The sequence below is a fragment of the Dysidea avara genome, chromosome 1, assembly GCF_963678975.1.
Source record: "Dysidea avara chromosome 1, odDysAvar1.4, whole genome shotgun sequence".
Classification (NCBI taxonomy): Eukaryota; Metazoa; Porifera; class Demospongiae; order Dictyoceratida; family Dysideidae; genus Dysidea; species Dysidea avara.
In genome coordinates this window covers 42,921,733-42,935,627 of record NC_089272.1, presented here as the reverse complement: position 1 = coordinate 42,935,627, position 13,895 = coordinate 42,921,733, and the positions used below count along the sequence as shown (strand labels likewise).

Below are 13,895 nucleotides of genomic sequence, written 5' to 3'. Positions count from 1 at the left end.
TAGCTTTCAATATCTCAGGTGGCTGCAGTACTGCAGGGGGAACGTCATCGCAACGTCCGGCTTGGTTACCCACAATCGATGTTAGAAACCTGGCCTTTATAAGTGTTACAGCTGTCTTGTGAGACTCTCCCCACCTATTAGGTGAGTGGTACATAACAGTTATACAACGTGCACTCGTGCTCTGCCTGTATAAACGCACTTGCCTTCGGGCCTAACGGCCCTCAGGCTCATGCATTTATATCAGGCAGAGCACTCGTGGCCGTTGTATAACTATATAATATACAAAGCAATATATCTGTTATTTATTATAATCATTACATACCTTAGCAGCATCTGCTGAACTCACTAGTACAGAAAAACTGGTCAAGTGAGTAGCTCTACATATCACTGGAGGACTAGGATTGTTATCTTGAATTATCCCATCACTGGACCATCCTCCTGTGTCATTACTTCTACAAAATATAGGCAAAACAAGCATAAATTCTATAAACTTAAAAGCAACAATTAAAATAACAGCTAAATGTGGAGCTCATCTTATTACAGTTTTTTCATATACCATAGATATGAAAGAATGGTCAACATAGTTACAGTCAAGAAATGTGACCAGATATTACAAAACTGATCCAATTACAAATTGCACTTCAGGCAAAATCAAACTAACACCATCAGTGGATTACTACCCTTATACACTACCATACTATCGGTTTGACTCTCACATTACTCAAGCTACTTGAGGTTAATTCTAAGAGATTTTTCTGGGTGGTGTGGTGGGCTCAAATGGTGGCTTCTGGTCTTGTGAAGGACCTGGCTTGACAGAATCAGTGGTGTACTGGTGGATGGCCTGACACACAGTAGTTGGCCAAACAATTTTTTGTTGATTCTACTACTACCATCCACCACAGCCCTGTAATCTCATGTCTAGACTACAATCATGGTCTGCCTCCATTTTGAACTCCACCCCACCCCACCATACCCCACCCTCTACCCCTTTGAGAGCAATTGTGATGCTGCTTCTCTCTTCCAACTGCTCAGATTTTCCATTGTATTTGGCGGGACACTATACAAGCAGTTACAATTACTGGATGTAGCGTGAAAGGTAATAAATCGATGCACCTATTGCATAAATTTCATATGCATGCTCACTATCTTTGGCAAGCTACACTGGCTTGAAATATTTAAAGCTGTTTATCTCAAAACTTCTACTGTGTGATTTGGATTGTTTTGTCAAAATCCAGTCACAAATTTATAAACACTTACATTGTAACATGCACCTAATATTATAACAAAGGGTACTTTTAAAAGCAAATACTATTTAGATAAGTGAAGTTATTGTCTCATCAAATACAGCTAGAAGTGTTTACCCAATCTAGTACTTACTGTACAGTATGTTGCTGCTATACAAATGCACTGTATAGGTTTGAGGCATTGAAAAAATGTGGTAGCCTATTGAAGCAGTAAGAAATTGTGACTCTATTAATTATAATCATTAGTTCCTGACCTGTTATTTCTGGCTTATATTAATCTCTGGCTTACATTAATCTCTACTACTTTAACCATGCAAATTACAGTAATACGAAATCATCTGTTTATAACATAATGTTAATTTACAACTTGATATTGTATGCATGTAATATTCAGTATGTAGATTATCTGATAATGTTATGTTGAAATTAATATGCAAACACTGTACCTTGGAGTCGAAAGATTGAAATCCCAAAAAACACATTGCGTGGTAACAGAATTTCCCAACTGTATAATTAAATTAATTTCTTTGAACACAGAATATACTTAGTACAACTATATACTTACACTAAACTTTAATACCACTTGTCTATCATCTTCTGTCAGGTTAATTGGGCCTTTAGAAAACTGAGTTGAAATAACCACACCAGATGATGTTCTAAATTCAGGAAACTGTTCACTAGAAGACGAAAGAGTGCTTTTATACATACACCCAGCAAAATAGTGAGTCTCTGTACCAATACATAATGCAATGCATCAAGTAGAAATGAATCCTTAAACACACTTTTCAAACCCAGTTTTAAATTCTTCATGTAAGTCAATGACTATATATGTGACTGGATCTGCAAAAACTCACACAAGCCTCACTCACACATGCATGCACGCACGCACGCACGCACGCACGCACGCACGCACGCACGCACGCACGCACGCACGCACGCACGCACGCACACACACACACACACACAAGGTGCACATTGCTACACACAAATAGAAAATTTTGTGGTATGAAATTTTTATTGTTGCAAATTAAAACAGGATTATATTTTCACGGTTCCTGTGCCAAAACAAGATTTTTCATGATTATATTTTCATGGATTATCCTACCTCAATTTTTTTTGTGGTTTTTGTAGTTAACAAGTTGTGTCATGTTTGAGAATGCCTTGTTAGTCCAGTCACTTTGCACATGCTTACAATCATCAAACCATTTCTTTAAAATCTCATATAGAGCAACACATGCAAGTGATGGTATGCGGATGTGGACAACCACTCAGCCCTTTCACAGTGCTACCATGAAGGGTCTCAGTCACAGATTTTCTCATATCTCTCCAATTGAAGGATTCCATATACAGTATATACAGCATCCTTATAGACATGGTAGTCATGAATGCATCTAAATATTGGTGAAACTACTGGTGTTGAGGTCTTGCGATTGTGTATATCATATTCCACTAGCATGTAAACATGTACAACAAATTTTTTTCACGGTAGCTGTATTAGCTGCAAAATCCAAGAAAATTGAAAATTTCTGTGCATACATACGGTACTGTACCTGCACACATACTTATATTCTGTAAAGTTATGGATAAAATCAGTGTAACAAGTGTTAAATAAATTGTAAATCAAATATGATATTCATAAAATGGCTATCATAATGTTAATACAGTAGTAACAGATTTTAAATTGTGTTAACGTTAGCAAATTCATTGGCAGAAAATGTGCCTGTGATGCAATCTTGACTCCTCAATAGATTCAAGGGAAGTGTGACTACTATATTAAAACATGTGATCACTAAATAGCCAAGCTGTAAATGAAGTTTGTGGCCCACAATAAATCTGGGTGAATAAAGCTCAAAGGGCCCCATTAGGATCCCAGGCTGCTCATACGGATTGCCACTGTGCTTGGAAAAAGCAGGCAGCAAAAGTAAGTATAGCTGATTTGATAATGAAATTTGATAGTATACTAATGTACTTTTACGTTCTTGGTGAAAAATCAAATTTGTTGTCGTGGGCGATAAGACCAGTTTTCCCAGAGCCAGTCACATATCAAAACACATGGCAGTGTGTCATGAAGCCAAGAAGCTGGTGCACCACACTGTGAGTATATTGACAGGAAGAAAGAAAACAGCTTTTTGCACGTGTGCATAGCTCTATGGCCCCTTCTCCAAAGCACACCATTTTTACATTATGGCTGTCCGCTGAGTAGGGTATACCACACAGCAGATTTGATTAAATTCACAACAGCCATTTTCGAGATATGGGCATTCAAAGTTTTGTTTTAATTTCTTCATTTTTTTCTTCTTATGCTGTACGGGAGCTACGGGAGCTTCGATTTATTATTGCACACTTTGCAAAAATTGCTATAAAACGCAAACGTGTAACTCAGTTGCCTCGATCATTGGCACAAATGAAGAGCATGTAATGGTAGATTCACGTACCAAGTTTGCTGTGAATCTGAGGAATATCCAAAGAGTTGAGCATTTATTCACGTAAAAAAGATCAAACTTCTGTCACGGCTACAGGGTAAACCGAGTATAGGAATAACTTGGAAATTGGTGTATTAATAGGCTGATAATCGTAGCAGTACCTTTTGATAGTTTGAATAGCAATAGAGTTACAGCTACAAAGTTATAAAGCAAAAACCAAACAAGTGTAAAATTGTGGGATTGATACACTCTAATAGAGCAGTCACCATGGGGTAAAAAAGGTGTACAAAAATGGCAAAAAAACCTTACCAGAGTTCAAACTAAGGACCTCCATACCTAACACCTGCATCCGTATCCACTAAACCACTGCTACCTTGGCTGATCACCTCACCTGTAATTTCTGCTTTATAAATGGAATTTCTAGTTTAAATCTGCTTATAATCAAATGTTTGTAATTTCATAGATCTACTAATAAAAGTTCAAGATAGTTCTAGAACATTCTATGTATGTTCTATTAGAGGATCTCAAAAAATGTGCACTTTAATAGAGTATTACAATATTATAATCAAAATATTGAATGAAATCATGTAATGCGATACATTTATAAGTCTGTCTTCAATAATCATCATTGTGTCTGCACAGAAAAGAAAAAAATGTGAGTAAAAACAAACTTCAAAGTCAGCCATAGGCTGGTTTTGGGACCTTATAAAGTACAAAAAGAAGTGAAATCCACACAAAAACAGCCAAGCTGTGAAAAAATGGTGCGGCCTTATAAAATCTGGGTGAAAAAGTTGTGAAATCAAGGTGGCGGCCAAGAAATGGCTGCAATGATGTTAGTGCTAAAAATTTTTAATAATGGCTGTGTGTACTGTTAAAAATTTTTTAGCATTAACATCATTGCAGCCATTTCTTGGCAGCTACCTTGATTTCACAACTTCTTTCACCCAGGCTTTTTAAGGCCGCATCATTTTTTCACAGCTTGGCTGTTTTTGTGTGGATATCTATACCAAGACTACTAAGCTGTAATAAAGGGTACAGCCCCAAAAAAGTCAAGGAGAAAAAAGATGTGAAATTCAAGGTGGCGGTCAAGAACTGGCTGTAAGGGTACTTAAGTTAATGGCAAAAAATATTTACAATAATTGAGGTGAATTTGTGTGGCCTCCTCAAGGATTCGGCACCAAATTCATAGTATCACTTCTTTTTGTAATTATATGGTGTGGGGTTTCTTTTTACCTGTCTATTTTCTTTACTGCAGAAAGGAGGAAGATGTCCAGAGCAAATATTTTATTTGTGGATAATATAGTTGTTTAATTATACATATTGGTATTACTCCTGTATAAAATTATCACATGAGCTCTCCTCTACAGATTTACTTGTTTTTAGCTGAACCTTCTACAGGGGTGACTAGTTCTGAATCATTTGTAGCTGAGATCTCTACTAGGTTACTTGATTGTACTTGAACTTTCTACAGGTGACTTATTTGTAGCTAAATTCTCTACTGGGCGACGAGCTTGTACGTAGCTAAACTAACTACTGGGTGACTTCTTTGTAGTTGAACACTTTACAGGGTGACTGTTTGTACTGTAGCTGAACTCTCCACAGAGTGATTTGTTTGTAGCTACACCTGTAAATGCACTACAGGTAACTTGTTTGTAGCTGAATTCCCTCTGAATTCTCTACAACGTGACTTGTTTGTAAATTTACAGTGTAATAGGTCACTCAGTAGAAGTTCAACTACAGCTACAAGTTAATCACCCGATAGAAAATTCAGATATTTTATATTTGAACTCTTTACAGGGTGTCTTTTTTGAAGCTAAACTCTCTACTGGGTGACTGTTCGTAGCTGAACTCTCTACTGGGTGACTGTTTGTAGCTGAACTCTCTACAGGGTGATTTGTTTGTAGCAGAACTCACTACAGGTAACTTGTTTGTAACTGAATTCTCTACTAGGTGACTTGTTTGTAGCTGAATCCTCCACAAGGATGATTTGTTTGTAGCTGAACACTCTACTGGGTGACCTACAGTATAATTTTGTATTTAAGCTCTTTGCAGAGTGACTTTTTTGTAGCTGGACTCTCTACAGCGTGACTGTTTTTGTAGCTGAACTCTCTACAGTGTGACTTTTTGTAACTGAACACTCTGCTGGGTAACTTGTTTTTATGTGAACTCTCTACTAGGTGACGTATATGTAGTTGAATGCTTCACAGGGTGACTTGTTTGTGGCTGAACCCTCCACATGGTAATTTGTTTGTAGCTGAATGTTCTACTGGGTGGCTTGTTAGTAGTCAAACTCTTTACAGGTAACTTGTTTGCAGCTGAATTCTCTACCAGGTGACTTGCTTGTAGATGAGGGTAATTTGATCGTAGCTGAACGCTCTACTGGGTGACCTATTTGTAGTTTAACACTTTACAGGTTGACTTGTTTGTAGCTGAATTCTCCACAAGGGGATATGTTTGTGGCTGAATTCTCTACCAGGTAACTTGTTTGTAGCAGAACTGCTACAGGGTGTTTTGTTTGTCGCTGAACTCTCTACAGGATGACTTGTTCATAGCAGAACTCTCTACATAGTGACTTGTCATGTAGCTGAATGCTGTAATAGGGTAACTCACTAATGGTACTGAATAGAGTGACTGTATTATTAGAGGATCTAGACCGCCCTCTTGCCACATGTAGTTAAGATTTTGCATTATAAGTATCCAACTACTACTGACAGGCCTTTGTATGATGATTAATCCATCTACATGCCAATTTTCAGCTCATTCCTTTAAGTGGTTTGCCTGGCAGGTGTAAAAACTAATGCTTTTTTATTCACAAAACTTGATTGTGCAATCGTTACACACCTTCAGTTTTGCTTTATGTCTCTGTGGTGTATTTCTCGATTCCTTTCAATCCACCAAAAGGAACTCCTATGATAGTTAATCTATCTTCAAACCAAATTTCAGTTCATTCCATGAAGCGGTTTAGCCTGTAGCTGTTACAACAAATCGTTCTATTTTATTTGCTTTTGGACCCCCTTCAAGTGTGCCAAATTTCATCGCAATCAGATAATGCGTTTGTGTTTTATAAAAAAGTTTGCTATATAAGAAAACACAAAGAGAAAAAAACAAAAACAAAAAGTCATGAAAAAACCTGAATTTTGGTCACTTGTATCTGGGGAAATTTTCTACAAATTTAGTATGTGAGCTCCCCACCACAATGGCATCTCTACTGTAAATTTCATTGCAATTGGATAAGTGATCACAGAGTTATATGTGTAGATATGTGTGAAAATTGCATTTCTTCCTGTAAATTTACCCATGGTGTGGTGCACCAGCTTCTTGGGCTGCACGATACAATATCATGTGTATTGATACCTGTATATATTAAGTGGTAACATTCGTATTGGCTTGGGTGATTGATTACCCAATATTAAAGTGTAACATATTAGCTGCAACATGGGGTATTTGGACTTTTGCCTGATATATCTATGTCGTCAGTCTCGGGCCTGTGGCCCTTGGGCTGTCAAGCATGCATATCAGTTAAAATCCTCATGCCCATATTACAACTATTACTTATTGCAATCCACAATATTTACCTTGCTGAAAACTATGCTGCTCCTCACAGATAACATTCCAATGATTTGATGTATTGGTACTGGTGAATATTATGTTATAAGCTGAAGGACACTTTGCAACAAACACAATTACTCAATCTTTTTGTAATGACATGCATTCTCAAGTGTGATTGTATTGGTATAAATGTAAACATTTTTGCAACTAATTCTTAGATGCAAAACTTTTGACTCCACAGTCTTTTATTGCATGTTTACTATATACCTCAAATACTCACTGAACAAGTTTCATTACTCCTAACTGTATACTGTACCTTAGTGAAGGATCACTGATGTAAAATTGTAAATTGTTTGCAGCAAAGTTTACTACTGGCACAACTGCATCTAAAAATTCAAAATTATCGCATGAACTATTATTCAACAAAATGTATTTTCACCTTCAGTTTCTCTTTGATGAATCAGAGCATTTCTTGGTATTGTGATTTGTGTACCACTAAATGTGGCTGCCATAGTGTCATTGGGGAAGACTATTGTATTGATAAGGTTTGTATCATTTGGCACCAGTTGAGCTTCAACAACTGCAAAAAAATTAGTTTTATACCACTGAAGTAATACTTCAAATAGTTTAAAGGGACTGAATAGAAAGCTATAATTGCTGCCTGGTAGGGTACTGATCTAAAAGCAAGATGTTAAGAACAAACATACCTCCTTGTAGATCTCTAGACTATTACATCAAAAATAAATAAACAAGGTAGTATTAAAACAAGCAGCAATAGAAACTAGTAACATTGCCAAAGTCTAAAACATTGGTGGGATAAAAGCCAGTTATATCATATTAGCTATGGAATTTCTTATTCATTGGCACTAATCCTCAACTTTGCCTCAGACATATACAAATATATTCCACTCCTGTGATGATATACTGTAACTATAAATTATCATACAGTGTGGTACGTAGTTACTGTTTAGTTTCCTATGAAAAAAAAATTGACTAGGAACCTGCCTCACAGTACCTTGACAGTATTTGTTAAGCCTAATGCTTCCTATTAGTTGCTACAAAAGCAAAAATCATTTAATGGAGTTTTCTACTGACTAACTGACCTAAATGACTGACTGATGCCTTTACACATGCAAGGTATCAGTTTGCAGTAGTGCATCAGTGTTTTGCATAGCCTATCATGTATGAATAAAATGTAAATTGTCTGTAATTTTTGCACCACCTTTTCAATAGCTGGAGTAAGCACAGTGGAACCTCAGTTTCCAGAGCCCACTTATCTGGATTCTCAGTTAACCAAACCTCTGAAATGACTGCTCTATTAGAGTAGTGATTGTTCTAATGTTCTTCATGCTATTTTAAGGTTATTTATACACAATTTCAGAGATATGGACTTTTCAGACCTATGAACCACCTCTGGTCCCAAGGGGTTCGGATAACTGAGGTTCCATTGTAGGTTGATAGTAGGCTAGCTTCACATATCATTCTTCATATGTAGGGTTGTGTAATCGGCCCCACACAAAGCATAGAGCATAGTCAAAGGCAACATGAAGCTATATTACTTAACATCTCATCATACTGGCTGTACAATGTAATTCTTTCCTTTGATGCAGTATAGCATGGTAGTATTGCATATTAGGGATCATGAAGAACTGGGCTTTTCAGCCCAAAAATATCACCCTAAAACCAGCCTCAAATTCCTTCATGACAGCTTGGCAGCATTGTTTAGACACAGCCAAGTCCAAAAATGTCTTCAGACCAACCCCAAACCCTCCCAAAAAGTATCATGGAGTTTTAAAAACTTTCCAATTAATGGATTTTTATGCTGACTGACTAACTAGCTGATGCCTCCAGCCAAGCATAACTGGACAATGGATTAGACTAAGGGTTTGATTTATTTACTGTTCGTCGTTGCTTTGTCTTGAGATGTGCCTTTTTGCCAACTGCAATATGTACAATACACGCATCATGGACTTGCCTTTGTCCTTCTTTGTGTTCCAGTTCTTTTGCTGACAATGCAAGGTGTTGATTCATGATAGCAAGCCTGTGGCTGCATTGGCTATTATGCTTATCACCGGCCCTTATTTTCTGTAGCAACTGGATTGATTGCAGAGCTGCTTCTTGTAAAGTTCTTTGTTTGCAACACTGTGTAACAGGTGGAGTATAACTGAAGACAGAGCATAACTGACGACAAAGCACAATGGCCACGTCCCTTTCCGTAATGTAACTGATTGTTGGGGCATGTGTTGCAACACAGAATTACTTTTATAGTATTCCCGGCACTTTTAATTTGTATAATTATGTTATTCAAAAAGTAAACAAACAACAAGAAGGAAAAATTAGGAATTTTAAGTTAGATTAGGGATCAAAGAAAGTAAAGGTTGTGTAGTAGTATACCCTGCAGTAGTATAAAACAATAAACTTACTACATGTAATTACAGAATGAAGCATATCAAAATATACAGTAGTATGTTGTGTGGCCAAGAAAGCCAGCGCACCACAATGTGAGTATGTTGACAGGAAGAAATAAAACAGCTTTTTCACGTGTGAATAGTTCCATGGCGCCTTCTCCAAAGTTGTCTGCCAGGTAGGGTAGGCCACACAGCAAATGTGATTAAATTTGCAACAGCCATGGGAGTTCAAAGTTTTATTTAGATTTCTTTGTTTTTATTTCTTATACCATATGGGGGCTATGGGGGTTTCAATTTATTTTCGCACACTTTGTAAAAATTGCTATAAAACACAAATGTGTACCTCAATTGCCTCAATCTTTAGCACAAATGAAGAGTGTATAATGGTGGATTCATGTACCAAGTTTGCTGTGAATCTGATGAATATCCAAGGTTATGAGCATTTATTCACATAAAAAAGATCAAACTTTTGTCACGGCTACAGGGTAAACCGAGTATAGGAATAACTTAAAAATTGGTGTGTAGATAGGTTGATCCTTTTGATAGTTTGAATAGCATGAGAGTTACAGTGACAAAGTTATTAAACAAACACCAAACTAGTGTAAAATTGTGGGATCAAGATACTCAAATAGAGCAGTCATCATGGGTAAAAAAGGTGTACAAAAAGTGTTTTTAAAAAAACAGCTTACCGGAGTTCGAACCAGGGAGCTCCACACCAACACCTGCATCCTTAACCACTTAACCACTGCTACTTGTATCTTGGCTGAACACCTCACTTAATTTCTGCTTTATAAACGAAATTTACACAGTAGTTTAAATCTGCTTATAATTTAAATGTTTGTAATTACATAGATCTACCACTAAAAGTACCAGATTGTTCTAGGACATTCTATGTATGTTCTATTAGAAGTCCTCAAAAAATGTGCACTTTATTAGAGTATTACAACAATATAATCAAAATTAATATTGAAGTAAATCATGCAATGCAATATATACATTTATAAGTTTGTCTTCAATAATCATCATTGTGTCTGTATAGAAAAGAAGAAATGTGAGTAAAAACAAACCTACATATCTGGTTTTGGGGCTTTATAAAGTACAAAAAGAAGTGAAATCCAAACAAAAACAGCCAAGCTGTGAAAAAAGGTGCGACCTTAAAAAGCCTGGGTGAAAAAAGTTGTGAAGTTAAAGGTGGTGGCCAAGAAATGGCTGCAATGATGTTAATGATAATAAGTTTTAACAATGCACACAGCCATTATTAAAATTTTATAGCAATAACATCACTGCAGCCATTTCTTGGCTGCTACCTTTAATTTCACAACTTTTTTTACCCAGGATTTTTAAAGCTGCACCATTTTTCACAGCTTGGCTGCTTTTGTGTGGATACATTAATATACATATAGCTATATACACACAAGTGTAAGGAAAATAAAATTTTAGATTTTTAAAAATTTATATTATATAAATACCGATGAGACAAGGGAGATCATCAACACCTGCAGCTATACTAGTGGGAGTTTAATTCCTACTTCAGTATAGAGTTAGCCATGACCGAAGTAGGGAATAAATGTCCACTAGTATAACTGCATGTAGCTGTAGATGACCTCCCTTGCTTCATTGCTTTTTATTTCTGTGATTCCTACTCAAATATAGATTTTCTAATTTTCTTTACGCTTGTTTAATCTTTAGTAAAATAGTTCATGACTGGATAATGAATGCATATCGCATCAAAGGAAAGAATAGTGCCTGCCAAACAAAGCTAGTATAGCAACTTGACACACATCCCAACAATCAATTACTACTGGAAATCGCTGTGGCCATTTTACTTAATTTTCTACTTTGTTCCACCTGTTACACAGTATTAAATACAAAGAACAGTCATATAACTGCCTTTGCAATCAGTTCAGTCAAAATTGCGAGTAAATGTGTACCCCAACTACTGAGAAGTGAAGTGGCTATTCTACTTTATTTTGCTTTCAAGAATGTTCTACCTGCTATACAGCATTACAAATGAATAGTAGTATGAGAAACGTCTCTGCAATCAATCCAGTTGCTATGGAATTATGGATGATTCTTGTGATTGCCAGCCAGCTGTGCTGAATCCACTCACATGTTACCATGAATCAATACCTACATGGTAGTGAAGAAAGAATTGGGACACAAAGAAGACAAAAGTAGGTCCATGATGTATGCACTGAAGCTGATGTGGTTGGCAAAAAGGGGTGTCTCTGGACAAAGTGACATCAAACAGTGAAGAAATCAATCCCATAATGTTAACTATAGTCAAGTTATGTCTGGCAGTTACAGTTCGTTAGTTAGTTAGCCAGTCAGTTAGTAGAGAATTTAGTTAAATAGGAAATTTCTATAGAAACTTGTTTGAAGGGTTTGGGGTCACACTGAAGGAATTTTTGGATACCTAACCAATATTGCCAAATGGTTTCAAAGGAAAAGTGAGCAGTGGCACACCACTCCATACAAATACACCAAAGAAAATAATATTTACACATTTTATCCTCACTGACTCATGTGTACTCACTTATGTTTTCATTGGATATTGTCCTACTTTTATTGGTAGTAGAAGTAACATTACCAACTGTCACTGCAAAATTCTCAACACTTTTCAAAAAATCTTCACCGAGTGATGATGATAATGTCTCCTATCACAATAAATTTGTCAATACATATGTCCTATGAAAATATATACTTTCAGAAAAAAACTTAGTGAAGAGGCAGTGTTCATAAAACACTTATACAGTACACTGCATATAACACTCACATTTTGTGGTTGTAGAAATGATTCTTTGTTTGCTTCATTCAATAAATTACTCATTGTAGTTGCCACATTCTTGTAGAAGATCACAACATACAGTAATAAAATATAATATGTGACTGTCTCTGGGAAAACCGGTCTTATCGCCCATTTAAAAGTATCGAGAAACGTCGGTATTAAATATTCAATGTGTTGTAGCTGGCCAATGGTGATAGCTACACATACCAAATTTTCACACATTTCACAACAATTTCTTACCTTCCTGATCATCCACTGAAGAAGTAGTCAACAGCTAAATTTCCCGCCATTTTAGATAGTTTTTAAACCGAGGTTGTCTGTATCAGGCGAGCTCCAGAAGGGTGGGAGGCGGGGGCCCTGGAAGGCGAGCAAGATGGTGTTCAAAAATTGAAAAGAAACGTGCTGGGATGAATTAGGCCAATTTATAGGCTATTCAGGGCTCAGAACTGGCTAAAATGAAAGGAAACTTACAGCACAGGTCATTGTCTAACACCACGGAGCAGTACAGCCGCACACAGCCATCACCTGGTTGGCCAGGGCTCCATCAAGACTCAAGACCACTTGTACGGCTCGCCACTGTGCTCTAAAATAGCAGCCAGCAAAAGCAGACCACTTTACTCTGGTCGACTGTGGCAGTGAAACTTGATAGTGCATTCATTAAGCTTGGTGGTTGTGTGAAAAAATCAAACTTCCTGTCTTGGGCGATAAGAACGGTTTTCGTAGATCCGTTTACATATGTGACTGAATCTGCGAAAACCAGTCTTATTGTCCAAAAAAAGGAAATTAGATTTTTTTTTCACACAAACGCAAAGCTTTATGAATGCACTATCAAATTACACTGTCACAGTCAACCAGAGTAAAGTGGTCTGCTTCTGCTAGCTGCTTTTTCAAGCACAGTGACAAGCCGTACAAGTGGTTTGGGGCCTTGATGGTGGCCAACCAGGAGATGGCTGTGTGTGGCTGTACAGTTTTGTGCTATTGGATAATGACCTGTGCTGTAAATCTCCTTTCATTTTAACCAGTTTTGAGTCCTGAATAGCCCATACCTTGACCTAATTCATCCTAACACATTTCTATTCAATTTTTTAAACAGTATCTTGCCCACCTTCCAGGCCCCTACTTCCCACCCCGTTTGGAGCTCGCCTGATACAGTCAACCTCAGTTTAAAAACTATTTAAAATAGTGGGAACTTAGCTGTAGACTACTTCTTCAGTGGATGATCTGGAAGGTAATAAATTGTTGTAAAACATGCAAAAATGTGGTACACGTAGCTACCACCATTGGCAAGCTACAACACTGTGAATATTTAAAACCATCATTTCTTGATACTTTTAAATGGGAAATAAGACCCGTTTTTCCCAGAGACAGTCACATATTAGTTTAAGCAAAATATACATATATATATATATATATTTAAACTAAATTAATGGTTTGATATGATAGTTTTTCCTCTATCATACAGTATAGTAGTACTGTATATTTA

The 13,895-nt window shown here is 36.8% G+C and overlaps 1 protein-coding gene across 3 annotated transcripts in view; it reads right to left on the bottom strand.

The window, feature by feature from the left end:
* The window catches only part of LOC136265007 (adhesion G protein-coupled receptor L4-like), a 97,240-nt gene that overhangs the window by 39,887 nt on the left and 43,458 nt on the right, over nt 1-13,895 (bottom strand). For all 3 annotated transcript variants that reach the window (XR_010705355.1, XM_066059768.1, XM_066059773.1), the window contains 7 exons: nt 12,401-12,469; nt 12,161-12,281; nt 7,656-7,796; nt 7,533-7,602; nt 1,810-1,921; nt 1,691-1,749; nt 323-452 (listed from right to left, as the gene is read on the bottom strand). Coding sequence is in view for 2 of the 3 variants with exons in the window: in XM_066059768.1 (XP_065915840.1) it covers nt 323-452; nt 1,691-1,749; nt 1,810-1,921; nt 7,533-7,602; nt 7,656-7,796; nt 12,161-12,281; nt 12,401-12,469 (702 nt within the window). In the remaining variant the exon portion in view is untranslated. The remainder of the gene's footprint in view (nt 1-322; nt 453-1,690; nt 1,750-1,809; nt 1,922-7,532; nt 7,603-7,655; nt 7,797-12,160; nt 12,282-12,400; nt 12,470-13,895) is intronic.